The sequence below is a fragment of the Xiphophorus hellerii genome, chromosome 3 (genome assembly GCF_003331165.1).
Source record: "Xiphophorus hellerii strain 12219 chromosome 3, Xiphophorus_hellerii-4.1, whole genome shotgun sequence".
In the NCBI taxonomy this organism is placed as follows: Eukaryota; Metazoa; Chordata; class Actinopteri; order Cyprinodontiformes; family Poeciliidae; genus Xiphophorus; species Xiphophorus hellerii.
Window position 1 is genome coordinate 24,154,484 of NC_045674.1, and position 21,673 is coordinate 24,176,156.

A 21,673-nucleotide genomic window follows, 5' to 3' on the forward strand; every position below is an offset into this window, starting at 1 on the left:
TTTCCTCAAATGAACATGTGATCTAATGAGCTACAGTGTTACCTGAATGATGCAGTTACACATGATGAGTGAAACTAATAGAAAAATGATAAATAAAAGGAACTGGAAACTGCCAGAGAGAACGTTCTTAAAAGGCAGATTACTTTTTTTTTTTCTTCCAAGAGTTGAAGCGTTTTCTGGTTTACTGTCGCTTTAAATGACACCTCCTCCCAGCAGTCGGTGGATCCTGAGCGAGTTCCATTGCAACAAACACTGGGCTTCATACAACAGGCAGCCTGTGTCTGTGCAGCAGCCTGAACCACACGGCGCAACAAGCCGCCGCACAGGAAGGACAGAAGCTGACGTTTATGGTTCCCCATGTAAGCGCGGCAGAGACTCGGAGCTGCTGAACTACAGGTGAGTTTGCCACAAGTGACAGAAAATGAGTTAATCTAACAGGTTGGCGTTACACCAGAAATGTAGGTCATTAGCAGCGTTTTAATGTGCTTGAAATGCAGTCAAAAATGTTCCGTAGCCTCCTTCTGCCGGAGATTTAAGGAGGAAATGTGAGCCAACAGGTGATTCAGGTCACACCTGTTGGGAACGTTCACTGAACTGGAGTTAAACTTTGCCTTTAATGCCCTCTCTTCCGTTTCCTCGCAGATCTCAACAGTTGGTGATCGTTTGTGGGGGAGCACAGCCTTACAGCTGGACATGGATCGCCGGTGCCCCTCGTCTCTATTTTGGATTTAATTCCGACTCTGCCGTCTCCTCCTCCTCCTCCTCCTCCTCCTCCCGTCTCCAGCTGAGGTGTGAGCGCAGAGAACAGGTGGATCCTGTCTGCGTGCCTGTGTGTGTGTGCTTGCGCGCGCGCGCCGTTTAATCTCGTCTTTATGGGGAACCAGGTGGAGAAACTAACGCACATCAATTACGCGGAGGTACCAACGTCGGACCCGAACGGCTTCGATCCGGACGGCGACGGAACGCGGATCGGCGTCTCCTACATTTTCTCCAACGACGACGATGACCAGGACCAGGACGACAACCTGGACCACTTCCCGCCGGACAGCCGGCAGGTGAGCCACGAAGAGAAGCCCTTCGACCCGGACGACGAGCTGGAGTGCGTCGTCTACTACCGAGACGAGTGCGTCTACGAGCGGAGCTCCGGAGCCGCGTCCGTCTCCCCGGAGAGCCTCCTGGCCACGTGCAGACCGGGCGACCTGCTGGAGTTCGTGGCCACCGGCCAGTACCCGCACTGGGCCGTTTACGTCGGCGACTTCCAGGTGGTTCACTTGCACCGCGCCGAGGTCAAGAACAACTTTCTGACCGACGTGAGCCAGGGGAAGAAGGGCAGGATAGTGAACGGCCTGTACCGGCAACGTGCGCTCCCGCCGGAGGTGATCGTGCGCAACGCCATGGATCACGTCGGAACCAGAGACAGGGACTTGTGCTGGAGGAACTCCGAGTGTTTCGCGGCCTGGTGCCGCTTCGGGAGGCGGGAGTTCAAAATCGGGGGGGAGATACGGATCGGGAAGCAGCCGTACAAGTTAAAACTGCTCTTCTCCGAGAAGAAGAGCCACGTGTTGGAGTTTCAGTGCCTGGAGGACGTGATCATGGAGAAGCGCAGGAACGACCAGATCGGCAAAGACGCCGTGATGCAGGAGCTGGCCAACCATCTGAATGCCACGCACGACCTCAAAGAGGAGCGCTTCGTAAACTGATGGGTTTGTCCTGGACGTAACGAAGGAGATGTTGGCCGGGAGGACGTGTGCTGGTGTCGAGGGAGAGCTCTGTTACCTCTTTATGCGCCAGTGTAAAGAGGCTGCTTCACTCTGCCACAGGATGTGCAGAAGAAAGGAGGGAGGAGGTGGAAAGTTTATCTTCACAAACTTTGATATCTGGAGCAGCACTTGCTCCATTCTCAAGTGCTTTAGCAAGGAAGCTCTCAAGGCTTGAGAAGAATATTCAATACCCTAATTTGCACTGGCAAGTTAAAAAATAACACAACACCCCCTCCCCCCACTCACCCAAAAATAGCCTAAGTTCCTCCCTCCTCTCTTTAAATTACCTCAACCGCAAGATCCACTGAGTTACTGTGATGAATTTGCATGAGATCAACTTGCAGCCTTATCTGTTAGGAGGAAAATGTAAGATTTAAATGACCCTTGAATCTTTGCAACACTCGTGAGGAACCCCTCCTTTGTGACCCGAGACCGAGTTCTCCAAGTGTGTGTTGCCCGTCGTAAAACTCAGGTGCCGGATACTGATGCAGAGTGAGAGACGACCTGTAGCTTTCATCACTGTTTTCTCTCAGTGTTAAGGATTCCCATGTGTTGCTTTATAGCCAATCATCTCACAGCTTTACCTGTGGACCTTCCTGTTCATAGCCATAATTGTGCACCTTTAATGATTCGTCACTTTTAACAGTTTATTTTTCTTGACAAAACTAAAACGAAAATCATGTTTGTATGAAGGCTTATGGAATAAATTTATATTTGAAGATTAACGTTTTTTTCCTTGCATGTTTTTTTTTGTTGTTGTTGTTTTTTCCCCCCCAGAAAGGTGACGTTTGAAAGAAAAGCCAGCCCAAGGTATAAGCAAACCAAGCAGCTGTCTTGGACCGCTAAAGTGTTAGTTTTCATACAAGTCAAGTTCACAGATGTGATCTCATTGTGCAGAAGGAGACATATATGGTAATTGTGACGAAAGTTGTGATCAAAACAGGTAAGTGTATGCTTTATTTGAACTTTGTACGCATTTTGTCATCGTGTGTCGGTGCAGTGCCTTAAGAAAGTATTCGAGAAAGAAAACAATATTTTCCAAAATATTGGAACAAATATCTGAAAAGTGTGGTGTACATTTATATTCAGCAGCCCCCTTTTTTTATTCTTCTTTGCCTGCAATACAGTCCAGTGCAAGTCGCCTAGTTAGTTAATGAAGTCATGGAGAGTTTTTATCAGAGGAGCGTGTGGCAGCACATACAAATGCATGCAACATTTAATTTGTAAAAAAATAGTTTCAAACAATTTATGAATTCCCTTCCGATTCACAATTATGCAAAACTCTGTGTCGAAATGCGTTCTTGTTGGTGGTTGTGAAACAGTTCCAGACTTTCAGAAGGTGTATGGATAGTTACATTCTAGTTGTGAGTCATGATAATATCTATACCAGATGATGTTAAGGGAAAACATGTTGAAATGTGGTGCCTGAATGTGACTCGAAGCTGCCTGAACTGTCTACAAGTAAAATAGCAATCTATAGTAGCATTAGAGAGGCTGTTGGTCCACTTAAAATTAAAGCTCCGTTGCCAGTTTTTATGTAAATGTTTGCTTTTCACAGGCAGCTCCCTCCAACCACTTCAGCATCAGCGTCTTTTGTATTCCAGCTACATGATGGCATCTTGCTTTGTTTACATCCCTGCTCCCGGATAAGTCCTTATTTAAAAAATTTGCCCGCAGGCTAAAATATTCTCCACCCTTATTTGTCATTCAGGCCATTACTCTGAGTTACACAGTGTTTTTTATATTTAATGGAAGAAAATATGTACTTTTGTTTCTCTACACAGAAAAAAATAGCTTCAGCTTGAACTGCTGATACAGAAGCTTTTTCTAAGGTTCTGTATCTTATAAGAGATAACGTTCAGGATAATTATTGCTTATGTCATTTCTGAAAGATTAGAACAAAAGTGCCGCCCACAAGCATTGAATTCCATTGAACGATTTCACATTTTGTGACGCTGCAACTACAAACGTCCAACTATTTACGTCCTTGGAAGTAACACTGAATTGTGAAGTGGAAGGTGAATGATACGTGGCGCTCCGTCTTTTATCTAATAAAGCTGAAGAGTATGCTACGCATTAGCGACTGGTCAACAGGACAAAAGGTTGCAGCTGTAGTCACTGCAATTATAAACCTACCCAAATTATTTTTGCGTAGGTTTGAATGCAGCTGCTTGCCACACTTTTCAGTTTTATTTGTAAAAATACATATATTAAAAAAAATGACAAATTGTTTTCCTTTCAGCAGTGCTGCGCAGTCATGCGCTGCTTTGTGTTTATGTGTCATAAAATACTCAAACGTGGTGGAAATGTGACCAACTTCGGGCGGTATGGATACTTTTGCAAGGCACTGAAAATGAATCTCATCAGTCAGCGATCACCTGAACACTGTGCGGTGTTTTTTTGTTTTTTTTTTTCCCAAAGAAACCTCCACAAAGCTAAAGACGTCGTACATCATTGTTTCGCTCCCCTCCCCTGTGCTTCAGAGGAAGCTCATGATCGCAGCTCTCACAGGCAGTCAGTAACTTCTGCCTGTGTGCTTTCCTCAGGTAATATATGGAAATAATGCTGTAGTCATTTTGTGGCAGGTAAGGTCCCACCGGACCGAGAGCAGGAATATAATCAACACTGCTTCCAAACAGGAACGCTGCCGGACACATTAGCATCTCCTCAAATCTCTGTGGTCTGCTGCGCTGATGAAACGTGAATTGTGTGTGATGCATATTGATGATAACCAGACTCTGTCTTTTATTTTTTTTTCTTCCTCTGTCTCTCTCACATAGCACCAAACAGAATTGGAGCGACACTGGCTGAAGCAGAGTATTAAGCAGCTTCCAGTGCAGTTCTGCAACTGTGAATATTAACTCTTTCTCTTTTTTTTTTTCATCGTGTGTCAGAAACAGAAATGGGATTACACATACATTAATTAGATTTACTCTGCATAAATTTGTACCTCTTCAGCTCCGTCTACACACTGAACATACAGCGTGAGGCGCGCTGCTATGCTGTGAAAAATAGCCGAATGCGAGTGGCTGTGCATGAATTGTGCAGTTTCCTAAGAGAAACTTCAAAGCTGACGTGTGGGGTTGCAAGTTTTGGTATCTCATAGAAACATTTAAAAAAACATATTTCTTTTGGGTTATGAGTTTTCAAATGACTCTTGCAATCTTCATCACCTTTGTTCCTAAGGTTAGATGACAAATTGGACGTTGCCAAAAGAAAAAAAAACAAAAGAAGAAAGTGTCGAAAAGTAAATTTATGTGAAAGCGGCCACACGTGATGCAGACCGGGCAGGGAGTTGGTTGCCTTGTGGCATTCCTAATGATTTAAAACTCCACAGGAGAGAAGCAATTAAACTAGTCCCTGTAATCATTAAAGCGGTCTCGCATTTAGTCCCACTATTTTGAAAGGGATCATGTTGTGCTCATTTACAAGTTTATAATTTTATTTTGTTGGGTCATAGCTGACCAAAAGTATTTGTGTATGTGTGTGTGTTGTTTTTTTTACACACTTTTACATTTCACAAAATTATAAAATATTTGAATCCGTGGCACACTAAAGAACGCGTGTGTGTGTGTGTGTGTGCACAGTGAAGCTGTTTAATGTTTTCTTTTCTTTTATGTTTCGAATACGTGAACAAAATCTTGCATAATCCATTTCTTTTACGTTTAATAACATTATTTACACGACTGCAAATAACTTATTATTATACACAAAACCTTTAAAAATACACATCGGTTGGTAGGCAACAGTATGCGGTTTTTCCCCCCCCCTCAAAAACTCAAAACTTGACAGCACTGTCAAATATTTACAGACATACTTTGTATCGCAATGAAAGATAATTTTAAAGAAGTACATAAAGTTATTTTTTCATACACCAGAGCTCAAGCTGCTAAAGGGCCTCCTGCACTGCGTATAAACCTGATTTGTAATCCATTTCTAAAGCTTCTCCTACTGTGATTTAATATGTGTAAAACCTTGGGAAGCATTTGGTTTGGGCTCTTGGCTCAGGCATGCCAGTCTTTTGGCCAGAGAGGCTCCCTTTGTTTCCTTTGGAGTGCTGGAGGAAAGCCCACACCCTTCAAGCGAAACTGGCAACGTTTCAGCAGCTGGGGACAAGCCAGGGCCCAAATCAAGCCCACCCCGTTGTTTACAAAATGCTGTTATCAGAACAGACTTCCTGCACACCGGCAGAGTGCATCTCAACTTTAGAAGAATGTGCTTCCATCAAGGGGAAGTTCGGGAACTTAGAAAGCCTGCTGCGAATGACGGTGTATGTATGTCAGACAATCTGTCGTATCTGCGGAAGCTTTTCAGTGTTTCTCATTCCATAAAATCAGCCATGCCGATCATGTGATTTAGGAAGATTCTTTGCCATCGTGACGTTTAATAGCTTATAAAATCAGCTTAACTGAAATATACAAACACATTACCAACTTAATCTTCAATCTAGACCAGGGGAGTCAAACTCCAGTCCTCAAGGGCCGCAGTCCTGCAGTTTTTAGATGTGCCACAGGTACAAAACACTGGAATGAAATGGCTTAATTACCTCCTCCTTGTGTAGATCAGTTCTCCAGAGTCTTGCTAATGACCTAATTATTTTATTCAGGTGTGGTGCAGCAGAGGCACATCTAAAAGTTTCAGGGCAGTGGCCCTCCAGGACTGGAGTTTGACACCTGTGATCTATTCCAACACAAAATAGTGAATCATTTTGATGTGAGAATTGATTTTAACTAGGTGTGGGCGTTTTATCGTATCGTTTATCAGTTATCATGATACGTTTCTTATCATGATAAGAACTTTGATTTATTGTTGTCACGACAAATTCAAGTTAATGCCGTTTAAAATCCCCCAACACCGTCGTTGAGACAAATAAATGTTCAATGAGAGCATCAATGTATAATGTAAAAATATGCTTAAATGCAGATATTGTGAGCAGCTTAGTGACACAAATCACATGTTTTTTATGTGTCTCGTGTCAAAAAGAAGAGTGTTTCTAAGAGCAGTATTTGTGTTTTTGGGCTTATGAATGTGGTGGCATACAATCACAGACATACAATTACCTGAGAAAAGAGTGATAAATAGTTGTTTTTGTTACTTTTTCTGTTATCACACTAGTATCACAACATATTAGGATAAAACTTCAGGTCCATATCGCCCTCTTCTACTCTTAACCGATTTTTACAAATGGAAATTACAACAGTGTGGCCTGCATTTGCATTCAGCCCCCCCTGTTAACGCTTTGTAGAACTTCCTTTCATTTTCACTCTGTTACAGCAGGGCCGGCACAAGCCTCCATGGGGCCCTAAGAGAATATGGTTCTGGGGCCCTCTAGTTCTGCTAACAATGTGGACTGGCTGCAATCAGCAGTCCGATCATTAGATCATTCACACACCTGCTATAAACTTACTGCATCTCTGGCAGTGATGTTTACATTATATACATGTATAATAGGATACATTTATTGGCCAACTGATTTATCAACCAGTTGATTTCTGGGCACCGATTTTCTGGATTTTGGGGGATCGTGATCTGCTGATACTTACATGTGAAGTTGATCTTATCCCCTGATTTTATCTTCATCAGCAAAGGTTTAAAAATCAGTCTCTTACAGTGAGAGGTTTGACTGACAGATCGACCCACCAGGTCAGGTCTGAACGTTTACAGTTAACAATATTCACTCCACTGTTGCCAACTCAGCGACTTTCTTGCTATATACCGTATAGCAACATTTCAAACAAAAAAAATGTAATATCAACCAAAATCAAAATCAGCAGGTCAGGCTTTTTAAAGATCGATAACCAGGGATCAGCCAGAAAACTGCAATCGGTGCGGCCTACATTCTTTGATTACAGTAAATGGATTTCTCTTAAGCGTTACTCCAATAGCTAAAATTTAATTTACACCAGGTGAGTCTTTCTCCCTTGAGAATGTGGATTGGTACCGGACAGACTCTATGCATTCAAATGATTTTAACAAAAGTTTCACACAACTTAGAAGTTGATGTAAAAATAATGTTTATTTTAGCCACAAAATGATTTTGCTCAGCAGCAAACAACAAATCCCCCACTACAGCATGGAGCAGCTCATCGATGTAGCAGCTGTGCAGTCTGACATAAAAACATTTTACTAGACAATGTCAAACATTGAGAAGTTTTAATTGTTATCAAACGTTATCAAAAATGGCGTTTTGAAGTCAAAATACCTCAGAAATATACAGAGCCAAGCAGGAGAATCAATTGATTTCAAGTTAAAAACAAACACACAAACATAAAGACCCGAGCATAAATGTTTGGCTGTTGAACTGGACCGTTCCAGGTCGCTATCAAGCTGGCAGCTTTACAAATCTTTTACATTACATTACCAAGGCACATTAAAACAAACTTGATCTTGGCTTTTTTCTATTCCTCTTTCTTTTCTCCCTCCCTCCTTTTTATCAATTAAATAATTTCTATATAATTATCAAATATATATTATTGTAAAAAACAAATCAATTTATATCAATCTGCTCCACTGAGGGGAGCAGATTTATTACTGGCCTTGGGGCCCTAAGCGCCTGCTTAGTTTGCTTATGCCTTGGGCCGGCCCTGTGTTACAGCTTCAAATCTTCTGACATCTGTGGGCTTTGCACATCTAGAGACTGAAATGTTTCTGTTTTTAACTTCACCCCCATCACCCCATGACCTCTGACCATCTTCTTCTTTCTATGGTGAGTAAAATAGTTTCCACATCATGATGTTGCTATTGCCACGTTTCTCCATGAAGATAATGTTTTGTACTCTCCTTCCAGTGACACCTTCTGGTTCCAGATGATCACACCATCTTCCTCCTGTTTGTCTTCTATGGTACACAGTCCTTCTTATGGCTTTCTTCTTGCGTAGCTGTGGATTTCTTCAGCTCCTCCAGGTTTCCCATGGGTCTATAGGCTGATTCTCTGATTGAAGCCCTCCCTCCTCTTCTCTCAGCCTCTTAGGTAGACAGACGTGTTTTTAAATGCTTGCAGCCGCCCCACACTTTCTCCGTTTTCAGACAGTCAATTCAACAGCTTTTCAGTGAGACGTGCAAAGCTTGTGACTTTGCTTTTTGGATTAACCACAAACTTCTCCGACAACTTTCTCCCCGACCTGCCCGCTGTGCGGCTTGGTCTCCATGAAGCTGTTTATTCTCACGTGTTCTGAGACCGATGCATTTAGCAAGGCTCTCTGCCTCTTTGTTTCTTAAATAGTTTGCTGCTTAAATGGGGGGCCAGAGTGCAGTGGGGTTTTTTTTTAAGCCTACTCACCTGAATCATTTTTAGACGTGACATTTCCATTTCCTGTCAGTCGAGAGAATGACAGAGCTCCACATCTAAGTTAAGATCTCCTTTCCACCCCCAGTGCGGCAACTTCCACCGGGTTTTCTTTAACTTTACTATTTTCTCTGTGTTCTCTGCCTCATATCCTCCCAGAACAACATCCTTCACACTGAGTTAATGCCGTATGTTGGTGTGACATTCTCTGGGCTGTGTTTGGTCTCAGTCTGGCGCTGCGTTGTGATTCTTTCTCGTCCGGATGTTGGATTTGTTGTTTTTCTTTTCGGCTTCACAATGGCTAAGTCCAGTCCCTTCCCATGTCCTGAACGCAGCCTGTCTTCGTGAAGGCGACATTCCCACAGTCGACTCTTAAACAGCTGTTTTCTTCAGCTCTGCCTGCTCCACCACAATCAAATGCGGCGCAGATGCAAAAAAACCTGCGATTTCCTCCTCTTTGTTTGAGAAATAGTGGACGGTTAAAAGTGACTGCCGATCGTTTCCAAGAAATCGTGACGTTTGAGAAAGTACTAACACCAGGTCTGATATGGTAGAGTGTAAATCCTTGAACCAATCAGGCCTTTTTCTTCTAGTTTGAGCTTCCAGATCAGGTCAGCTGAAGTTGTTTGGTTTACATAAAATCAAGAGCGGGAGGGGACGGAAAAGCTTATCAGGACGGAAGAATAAACAAGTAAAACTGCAGAAGAGACAGAAAGTATGATCTATGTCCTGGGAGAGAACAACAGTGACTTCTAAAGACTCACAGTTGAACTGAGATGTTGCCTTCAGGCTCTCTGACCTGCTCGTCTCTTCTATTATTCACAGCAGCCTGATTCAACGATCGACGTTCGTCTTATTCTGAGTCAACACAGGATTTCCTGCCTTTTATCCCCAACTGCTACAGACTTGACGATGTGAGAAAACGACACGATTTCAATTTAGCAGCAAGCCGAATCCGGCTAATTATACAGTTGTAGGTCCTTTTTATATGGATGATGTTACATAAGTGAAGAAATTGCTCATTATTTCTCTTTCTCCCCTCTCATTGATGTTTCCATTTCTTTTTTCAATACCGCCTCTTGGAGATGGATTTCTTTACAGAGAGGGTACTGACACCAAGCCTCGCCAATACTGTATTTTTATACACAATTCATGCTGCTTGAGCTTTCCACACACTGTCACCTCTTAACTACAAACTTCAAAGCATATTTATTGGATTGTATGCGAGAGACCAACACAATGATTTTTTACATTTTCACGGAAAAGGAATCGTGATTTCAGTAGGTTTGCACTTTTCCATTTTCGGATTGATATGATAGAAACGTAGGATTTATTTTTAAATGTTTCTATCCCATGTTGTTGGTTTTAACTTTTCCCAAAATGTTATCTTTGAGCTGACTGCTGTTTTCATTGTTGCTTTCACTGAATTTTATTAAATAGTGTCAGGCTTCAGGGGGTTAATAGGCTTTGACAAACACAACACGCTTATCAGATTTTTGTTCTTAGTTAAGAGAAAAAAAACAAAAAAAACATCTGCTTTTCTTTCCACTTTGACGTCTTGCTCTACTCTATGTTGGTCTGTTTTCTAAAATCCCAATAAAAACTTTGAATTTTATGGTCATAACACGGCAGGATGTGGAAAAACTAGTATGAAGAACTTCTTGTACGGTGCTGTGAAATGGGCCTTGGGATGCCAAGATAAGATCAGATTCATAATAGGAAAAAATAAATGTGCAAATTTATTGTGCAGCGCATGCTTGCCTTGGCAAATGGGTCCATAATACCAAGGGAGACGTTCCTACCCAATCCCAGGGAATGCAATTAACACATATCAGCCTTCTGGTGCTCTGTAATTTTCATTTCATGATCCTGCTCCTCTACCCGTCAGGGCCGATCCTTTGTTTTCTATTGCTGCAACACAGGAAACCCATTTCTGTTCCTTCCGTGTTACTTGTTCTTAACCTCCCCACATTCTCCCGCTTTCGTTTGCATGTTATCTGTGACTCAGGTGTTTCTATTTCTACACTGTTGCCTCTTTAGTCTGAATGTCTGCACATGGTTAGCCGGCGTCAAAAGCACGTTCTGCGGCTTTCGTGGAGACCTCTGCTGAAACGTATATCTGCAGCAACATGTGTGGTTTGGTTTCTGCAGGGGTTGGAAGGCAGCTAACGGTGAGACAGCTCTCTAAATGCACACCGAAGAGGCTTGCAAAAAGAGTTTTGCAGGGAGAGAGAGCAATGTAGTTGGCAAGAACCATGTCCTCCCTCTCCAAAAGCAGCCAAGCAAAGCAAACCGAAAAGCGTGTGCTAGCGTCACAGCGATCAGATGTGAGACTTTCAAAGAACATTGCCGTCTTGTTCATATAAATTTCATTTATATCCATTCTAGCAGCTCCGCTTCCTGTTCCCTGAGATTCTTTGGCAGCTCTTCGGTCTTCCCCACGGGAGTTGTGATTTGAGCTGGAGAAAGTGATTTGTTACACGCATATGGAGTCCTATTTCATATTTCAGCAACTCAATTTGCTAAGTAAAACACATAACGTTGCTTAATTGCAACGTTATGTGTTGCAATTGATGACTTCAAGCCTTTCTTTCTGCTAATAGTGATGATTTTCCAATTACAGCTCATCAGACATTTAGAACTATGATATCATACCACACCAATACTTGCTTGCTTATCTGTTGTTTTGTGAAAAGATGGGGATCCATCAAATAAGAAGATAAACCAACGTTGACCTGAGCAAGCATACACTTTTTTAAAACAAAACAAAACATATCTTCCTTTACTGTCCCACAATTTTTAGAAACTACTTTTGCTAATCTGCAGCTTGCACTTTAAAAAATTAACAGGACAAATTTAGGAGGGAATCTGCAGTCAATCAGTCTTCTGTGAGCAGGACTACCTGGCACATCTAAGTTTAGGCTGCGGTCACTGGTGCAGTTGGAAAAAAAAAAAAGATAAGCGACATTCGCTGTGTGTGGGGGTGAGTGTGAGTGTGTACATGTAAGCAAGCATAACCTTTGCCGTTTGCACACTCACGCGCCAGCCTGTTATTAAATTGCTGATGTTTCACTGCCGCTCTGATGCAGGCGCATCAATGTGAGACACTCAGTCATAATAAATCAATTAAATCATTCCTATTTACACCACAGGACTAATTTGAAGATAACGCTCTCTCGCTGTCATGAATGAGCCTCCACATTATCCTCGACGCAAGCTAACCCACCAGTGAAAATAACTCTAATTTCCTATTCTCCCCCTCCAGCTGATAAACATCCCATCAACTTTTGTCGGTGTTTGCTATGAAAGCAGATGCTCTCAGCTGCAACCTGAACAACCCGCTGGCTTAATCAAAGACATGGTGGTAATGGGAGCAGCAGCGTCGGAGGGCCTGAGAAGGCGGAGAGCGAGGCTCTGCACTCGTGCGTACCTGCGAGGTCAGTGCGCGCGAGCGAGCTTAGCGGGTGACAGAGTGGAGGAGGTCTGGGCCCTGCAGGCGGCGAGGTCTCGGCTGCTGATAATGAGGCACCGTCGGAACTAATAGAGGCAAAGCCAATTTAGACTCACTCAGTGGCTGTCTGATATTACCACGTCGACCAGATGGATGAGAACTCGAAGACAAGTCCCTGGCGTGTCGCCAATGGGAAGCGTGGCGGGGCGGAGTGTTCTAGACAGGGCCGTGGAAACAGGAAGATTAGAAAGAAAAAAAGAAGAAAAACAGCAGGACGGCCATTTAAATGAGGCTAAATCTGAACTGACCCCGCGTCCACTTGAAGAGGCAGCCTGGATAAACCGCGTAAACATCCCTCGTTGGCGTGCGACTGTGAACGCCGCACACTTTTGTGAACACAAACCAAGACGACGTCGGTGCTGCACCTTTCGCTTCTCGGAGATTTGTCACAACAACATATTTTAGCGCGGCAATTGCCGAATCCCGGAGATGGATCAGTTTCCCCATGTGTGCCGCAGTTTATTGCCTTATAATTATGAGACTAATTACAAAGATGTATTACATCCCCCGCCCCGTGAGCACGTATCTATGTGTGTACACACAATTCCCCTCCGCACACATCAATCAGGAATACTGTAGCTAATGATTAAAACCTCAATATGAAAATGAGAGGCAGTAATGGCGGCTCGGCTGCCTTCAGAGCGCCTGCGTTTTCTCCGAAGCTGGGCTAATGCCTCGGCTTTAAGGTCAGCATTTGAGATTTGTTGTCAACAAAAAGCTCCTGGTTCCATTTTTCAACAAGGCACACTGAGACAAAGGAAGCAATTAAGACGTGTTTTTTTTTATACTGATTTTATGACTTTCCCATCAAAACTTTTTTTTTTTTCTAAAGAGAAAAAGAAGTGCCTTCTCCATCACCACTGCAATTACAGGGAACTATTTCGTCGGTATTGCAGTGTTTCATCTACCAGGGTCTGTTCGTGCAAATTAAATTCTCCAGCGCAGCTGTCAGCAGTTTTGACAAGAGTACAGATGCACAGTAATTGTAACAAGCCTCTTCTTTGTGGCATCAGTCAGAGATGTACAGTAAACCGATCCAACTCCACACACTGGAGTTGAAATGATGCCTCGTGCATCTCGCAAATGCTACTAGGTCTTAGTATGCATGCACGCGCGGTGTCTTTCAAAAGTATTTACACCCCTTGATGTTCTTTACGTTTAGTCGTGCCATAGCCACAAAATCAGTTGATTTCTTTTAGATTTTATAAGGCAGACAAAAACAAAGAGGCACCAAATTGTAACGGGCGTAATTGTTTTACATTTTTGCTAACAAATAGAGAGTGTAAAAAAAAAAGAAGTGAAATAATGCTTTCAGGTCTTTTAGGCTGCATCTCTACCGTTTTTGTACATCTAGAGATTGAAATTGTTTGTTGTATAAAAACCTAATTCTTATTTGTAAAATAGACCAAGCTCAAATGAAGAGAATCTTTGAACATGGGTTTTCAATGTGGACTTTGACTAGGCCATTTTAACACACAACTACACTTTGATCTAAACATCCAAGTATTTTGCAGCTTCTCTCAGGTTTTCTTCCAGTCTTATATTTATTCTACAGTTCAGTGTTCATGGAACATAACTTCAAATCATTCATAGAAAATGTATTTTTTTGTATTTTTTTTGTAGAGCATATCTAAAATAATCAAAAGAAAATGGAGTTTGGAAGCTAAAATATCAGTTACAGTCATTATCCCCAAATGGAGAAAACAGGAAGGAGTGGTGAGCCTTCCCGGAAGTCACCAGCTGCGTCACGTTATATGCGGCGTAACATTTCTGAAAAATATTTTCATACATTCAAACAAGTAAAGATGCAAACCTGTACATTTTCACCAGAATAGCTCCAGCAATGTCTCAGGACCGTGGTAGAAATTCATTCGGATGAGGAAAGTGTGACATCTCGGGCATGGCTGGACCCTTCTGTGTTTGCAAACCGTGAGAGGAATGACAACTGTGCACCAAATGATTCATCTCCAGAAGAGTTTGAAGAGGAATTCCAAAGCCATGCGGCGCAAACACTGAGAGGGGATGTCCACGCTGCGAGGAAGGAAACAAGCTATTCTTTTCTCCATCCTCAGATGTCACAAAATGTATGGCCCCTGAACTATTTCTGCTGGGAAAGAAAGAAGAAAAAAACAATGAACACAAACATTTTCATTTGTTCAGTCTCTGCAGGTTCCCACCAACCACCCAAAAATATTATTTTATTTCGAGCTTTCAGATTTTAGACTTTAAAACACAGAAGCACTCAGACAATCTGCTTTGCATATAAACGATTGTGAATCAACGATCTTCTCTTCTCTTGCCTTATTCACTTCCCTCTCCTGTGAATTTTGGACTTTGAGCTTTTTTCAACACCTGTCTGCGTTGTTTGCTTTGCAGACTTCACCTCTGCAACGAGTAAAGATATGGACATTATGTGGATTGTTATGTTTCTCCATGCTACCATCCTGCGTACACCCATCCTCTGCCCAGAGCCGAGGATGATACAGACCAAAAGAGATAACCGATCCGTAGACATAAATATGCTCTCATTAAGCTTCAGCTGAAGTTTATCAAAGAGCATTTTTTTCCCCCCTGGCGGTAAATCCATTTATGCCCTTGATCTATGGCAGCCACGCACTGATAAGTAGTAAACTCACAGTTGATAAAGACTCCCTCAGCGTCGCGCTGGGAGCTAAGGGGACGAGGATGAGGAGGATGAGGAGAGGGGGAGATGATAACTCCATGTTCCTAAACAACAGCTTAACTTATCTCCCAGCGCCTTCCTGTGCAGGATGTCCCATTTGGCTCTGAGGCAGCATCGTTATCACGTAAAAAGCGGCACTTTGGTTGTTAATGCAAAGTGTTATTCTTTAAATGTTGAAATTTTACGCGGCAGCTTATATAAAACGTTCTTCACTGAATTGGTGTATCTTGTATTTTATCTGGGGTTGTTTTATAAAAATAAAATAAAGGTTTTCTCTGTGTTAAAGCTTTCTAGTGTTTGACCAGACATCCCATTGAAGCTGCAATATTATCTGCAATATTGGTCACATTTATTTGCACCCATGATTAAGATATGTAAACAGTCTTAAAAAAAATTGTTGGTTTTACAGCCTTTTGATAATCTCTCCTTGGTCAATCTTCTTTTCAGCTTACCTGAAGAGAAGCGAGCAGAATATTCAGCCTTATGGACAAACATTGTGCTGATGGACCCAGCAATTAACAAAGCAACTGTAAAGTTGTATTGTCAACTTTACAGGTAGAGAGAATCTGATTTTTGCTTAAAATTGGCATTTAAAATGTATTTCACGACCTAACGAGGCACCCATGTCCTGTGGGAGAGAAAATGACTCAAAGTGTCACAGATCGTCCACCATACTTAAAGTTTTAGTTAAGATTGTTGAAGTGAGTTTCCGCTAATCACATTCAGAACCTGATGTTAGGGAATTTAAGCAATCCAGAATTTCAAAAGCAAACCGATGATCCATGTGGTGATGTTTTGTGAGCTAAACAGCATCCATGTAGCTCAGCTGCAACTCATCAGTCCACGAAAACTTTTGGATTTTAGGGTTAGGGTTAAGGTAAGGGTTAGGGTTGCAGCTGTTCTACTCATGTAGAACAGCTGCAACTCATTAGTCCACAAAAACCTTTGGATTTTGTGTCAGACGACTCTCAACTGTGCAGCAGCACTGAAGATGGCGCGTTCCTGTACTTTCCTGGTCTCGTATTTGTATTCAGATTACCCCAACCGGCTCACGATCGGCTGATCGATCGATACGACTGGCAGGTTCATCCACTAGAAACAAAATGTGATATTTGGCTGAAAAGCAATGTCGATTTTAGTGGGGATGTGTTGAGTTATGCCAGTTAACATCTGCTTACACATTGAGTTATATTCCACCAACGTGACCATTTTCAGTTTGGGCTCTTTTCAAACGCCACAAGTCAGCCAAAACAGACAACAGACACCTCACTAAGCGTCAACTCACGTCACTTCAAAAATATAGTTTCCATCACGGTCACGATCACGTGACATCATTCACTTACTTTCTAAAACCTCCATTTAAAGTGCCCAAACTAACCCGTTAACTGTGGTGATGGAGTGTTTTCCCACATATTTATCATTTATTTTACGCCAGACCCTGTTGGTTTGTCTGCTGCCTAAAAGCTCAAACTTAGTCTCATTTGACCAAAACATGTGTTTCGACGTAACGTCCCAACAGAGTACAAGAAACTCCACATGGTTACATTTGTGATGGTAGAGCCCTATTCACTCCTATAAATGTAAAAAAAATGTCTGAGTTACATTTATTTTACTGAGATTGTGAAGGGGCTCTCTATTCTGTCACACTTCAATTGAATGTACGTATATAAACGTTTTAACAATACTAATGATTTTTGCACACGAATATTGCCAGCGTCGTATTTGAAAACAGAGATTATTCATGTTGAAGAGAGGGGGAAAAAAACTGAGTCTGAACATCTGAAGCAACCTTTTTGCAAAACAAGACACATCGCTGTGGCCACGGAGTACATCTGAAATCTGAATGCGGAATACGAACCCGAACAAATAACCCAGCAGCACTCCCACATTCGCCCCGCTATGAATCCTATCTTGTTTTCTCTGCTGTAGCTGTACAGAAGAATACAAATATTCAAATATGCGTTTGGCATTTTTTTCTCTTTTTTTTTCCCACCACAACTGTCAGATGAATAATTCAGGCCTAATCTTTGGAGAGTGGCATGAGTTGAACATACAGTACATCGCTCAGATGTCGGCCATCTCTGTCTGCTGCCCTGTGATCAACACATGACCGGTTTGCTGCTCTGGCCCGCCTCTCATTGACTTTTAATGTTTGGTGTATGCGCAAGGTGTGATCGTTGGGATGCCGAGCGGCAGCGCAAGAGGGTCAGGATGAGCATAATCAAAAGATGACCCTCCAGGCTTATCTCTCTCTGTCTTCTTCTTGGCCTCTCTGTCCTTTCATTAATAATATCGCTGGCCCTTTAAGCCCTTCATGAGTGTTGGTGGAGTGTCTGGAAGCTCTCTAATCCCTGTGTTGCTCTTTATTCTGCCCATGACGCTCATCCCCTCTGTGTCAGATCCTGAAACCTTGTTAATCCCCTGGTGGCGGCGCGCACGGGGCCCCAGCTGTCGCATCCCATGCTGCGCCGCTTCTTGCCCTGCTAATTTGAGGCCCTGCTTGGGATGCTGTTGATGTCACCCGGCCCCACCCAGGCTAGTAACTTTTCTTTTTTTTCCTTCTTCTTTAAATTCTGGCTATCTTTCTCACCGCTCCCCCTTTGTCTCTTGGTTTCTCAGCTGCTCTTTCTCTCGGCCGATGATGAAAGTCCCAGCTGGCTCCAAGTGAAGGTTTTTTTTTTTTCCTGACTGTGTTATTAAGAGTTCAGGTCCTTTCGCCTTAACGGCCCAACTTTGCAAATCTGCCACAGAGGCCGTCTTCCTCTCCACCTGGAGCGCGGCGGAGGAGGTTGAGATGAGCATTTCAGGGAGGGCAGTTTGGACTGAGCAGCACACAGACTGAGCATTTGAACGATGGCACATTAAAACCCTAAAGTTTAATTAGGCGTACTTGACAGTGCAACAGAATGCAGGGCAGAGCTTTCTTTAACGTGTTTTAATAAGAAAAAGTAGATAAGAAGGAGCAGAGAGGAAGGGGAAAAGAGGCTGGCGGGTCATGTAGTTGATTAGCACCAAGATGTCCAAAATTCAGAGACCTTAAACGCCTCGGTATTTCCTGCCATAATCACGTGAATATGACTATGGCAGAGCTGAGGAATGGTGTTTTGGGCATTTTTGGATCTGCAGTGCAAACATTTTGGCTTGTATGGGAGATCTTTAGCCTCAAAATTTGAATTTTGGCACAGCCAAGAGGTTCCTGTAAATGTCAGAAAAAAAGTATTTTCCAGCTAAATAACATAGGCTACCTTAGTAAGGTTAAACAAATGAACAACACTAGTGTGATATCGCTCAAACCAGCATTTCCATCCCTTGAACTTTGTCATACTTTGTTCACATTACAGCCTCTAGCTTCACAGTACGTCATTGGTATTTTGTGCTTGTATTCAGTCTTCCTGAGTCAGGACTAAAACAACTTTTCGATACGAATGTGTCTTTTGGGGGAACTTCTCTACAAACTTTATATGTGGTGATTTTTGCTCTTCTTTGTAAAACAACTCAAGTTACGTCAGACTGGATGGAGAACGTCTGTGAAGCTTCTCCCTTCTCAGTCTTTTATTTCTAAGAAAATAAGTAAACCATTTATCCTTTTCCTTCTTCTTCACAAACTATCACAATGTTTTGTTTCGACCACTGAGTTTATTGTCATGAGGTAAAAAAAAAATTGTAAAATAGTTCAAAGGTTTTTAATACTCCTCCTGTGAGGTGCAGTGGTTGGCAGCTGCGTGATGTGTTCAATCGCTGGTAATCAACCAATAGCTGTTCAGATGGATTCAGGTTTTGGAATAGCTGATGTCCAAATGTTGTTCACCCAGTTTAATATCTGCGGAGAAGATAAAATTGTTTCATCTGTGCACGATTGATGCTATCACCCGCCAAGCCACAGATTAGGGTTGCCAACAACAACAGCCTTCCAGGGTTCCTATATATGATAAAATATCTTTTCACATTATCAGATGTAAAAACACTGTTTGCTGGAGTTTTAATGCATTGTTTATAACTGTGCAGTGCTGATTGTGCCAAACACTGAGAGACTACTTTGGTGAGATAGTAGCAGCAGCGGCCACTAACAGAGGCATTTACTTACTGGAGCGGCTGTCGCCGAGGACGCTGCCAGAACCCTGATTACTTTTGTGTTTGGGTTCTTTGTTAAATAAATGGCTAAAGGTATTGCAGTGATAACTAAAATCAAAGACAGGATGTTTTTTGAGCAATGTCTTCCCGTTTCAATTTTATTTCACCTGCAACAAAACTCACTTGTGTATTTCGAGCATCGACTCTTATTCAGGTTTCTCTTTAGATAAGTGTTTATACACTACATGTTTACTCATATAGTTTTTTGTTTTGTGCTTTAACTTTGTTTTCCTGTATTCTTGGTTTTTGTTCTGTTATTGCATACTTTGGTATGTTCCACTAATGTTTTCCCCCCGTTTGCCTGTTTCACAAACCGACAGAGAAGTGCATGGCGAAGACAGGCGTATTAACAAGGGCTGCATTCCATTTAGATGACGATCAACAAAGATACACTGAGATTTAGAATGGAGATTTAGCTTTTGATAACACATCTGTTTTTTTACTCTTTTAAACAGTAAAACAAACATTAGACTAATTGGTGCATTCGTTAATCTTATTTCCTGTTTATACGCTGTAAAAAAAAAAAGAAAAAAAAAACACATCTCAAATTTACGGTAAAATACCGGCAGCTATGGTTATAAAAACAAAATTTACAATATAAATATGGTAAAATCCATATTTATGCAAATTTTACAAATTTCTAAAAATTGTACAGAGTACTTTCTTTCTGTCGCCAGTTTCTAATCAGCTCCCTTGCAGCTTATGATAAAATGACGCACTACACTCTGTCACATATGTTTTTTTTGTGGGGGGTGGGGGGGGTGGCAAAATATACAAACTAGTAGTGTTTATAATAAACCAATAAAACAAAAATAACTGAAATAATTAAACTCAGCTCATATTAAAATGTTGTACTCCCAATTAATCACAGAATGCCAGCTTCTATTACAAGAGCAACCTCAGAATTACTTGGTGATTTCATGATAAGCCTCTGCCTCCTACATGCTGTGGGTTTCCTGTCCCAAAAGAAACAGAAGTAGCCACAGAGCACCACTGAGCCACCACCATGTTTCACTGCAGGGGTTTGGTCTTTGAATGCTTCATTTTTCCTCCTCCAGATCATTTATTCATAGACTGACTTAGTGTCAGTTTTGAAAAAAGAAAAACTCCTTGTCATATTATGGGCTGATGTTGAATGCTCCAGTATCTTGTTATCTGTCAAGTCTTGACTTCCTTTGTGTTTCTTGCACAACAAAGTGGGTAAAGGTTTCTTTGCTGCATGTCCTGTTTATTTCAAGATTTAGAGGTTAATGCTTGGCTCCTGGTCGAGTCGTACCTCTCACTAATTTATATCCATATTTTGCACATAGGAATTGCAATTTCCCGTCAGGTGTCTTTCATTTTGTACCAGTAAACACACCATGTCATATCCACAGACTAACATTATGCATCATTTCATATCGGGTGCTGGTTACAGTGCCCATTGGGCATTTCATACTTTTGCCGTTTTGGTTGTTATATGTCCAACCTTTTCAGGGAGAAAATGGTGCCGTCTACCGCAGGGCATTTTGTATGTTTTGTTTAGGAGTTATTGTCAGACATATTTCACAAGGGTGAACTTGTCCAAATAGGGGTCAGATCTTTGAATAGATTGGAACAAAGTGTATAATATAACGTTTTTAGATCATAAAATACACCTGAAATAAATCAAACACAAGATCTGTGCAGTTATTTGATCATTTATTTACAATATTCATCAAAGTACTTGCCTACAGTTAAAACCTTGCTCTGTGCAGGAGATTGAGGTAGAACGGAACACAATGGAAGTGTAAAGTGTAAAGATAAAATGGAGAATGACTTTGCAAAGGGGCAAAGCTTGTGGCATCCAGTACACCCTTAGTCATGTTAAATAAATGCATAGTGCCAGCATCATACATATCAAAGTTTTCATAGCACAAAAAATCTCCTAAAAAACCTTGTTGGAGAGTGACTCGGTCCTAACTTTACTCCCCTGACAATAAAAAGTGTGAACTCTGCAGGGATTTCCGAAGTTTGGAAAGAGAATTTGTTCGCATTCGCTCAGAGGAGTCAGAGTGAAACAGAGACCGACAGGATCAAAAGACGATGAAAGCGACGGAGAGAGACCAAACAAACGATAGCGGTGAAAATTGGAGCCGGCGCTCCAAGCTAAGACACTGGGAGAGAAGCACGGGGAGCTGACCCCATTCCCAACTTCTTTCACTGTGGCTTGATCGATGTGACATGCGTTGCGATTGCTGCTCTTGTGTCTGGGCCTGCCATCCTTCCCTTTCACTGTTGCCTCTGTTCTGCCAGTCATAATCACAGCCTTCTCTCTCTCTCTC

At 42.1% G+C, this 21,673-nt stretch overlaps 1 protein-coding gene across 1 annotated transcript; it reads left to right on the top strand.

The window, feature by feature from the left end:
• Positions 1-279: 279 nt before the first annotated feature.
• On the top strand, positions 280-2,485 carry lratd2b (LRAT domain containing 2b). The gene is made up of 2 exons (XM_032558503.1): positions 280-396; positions 643-2,485. The coding sequence occupies exon 2, from the start codon at positions 873-875 to the stop codon at positions 1,698-1,700; it is 828 nt and encodes a 275-aa protein (XP_032414394.1). The 5' UTR covers positions 280-396; positions 643-872; the 3' UTR covers positions 1,701-2,485.
• The last annotated feature ends 19,188 nt before the right edge of the window (positions 2,486-21,673 follow it).

Coding starts and splice junctions, on each gene's coding strand:
- lratd2b (XM_032558503.1), top strand. CDS start 873: ATGGGGAACCAGGTGGAGAAACTAACGCACATCAATTACGCGGAGGTA.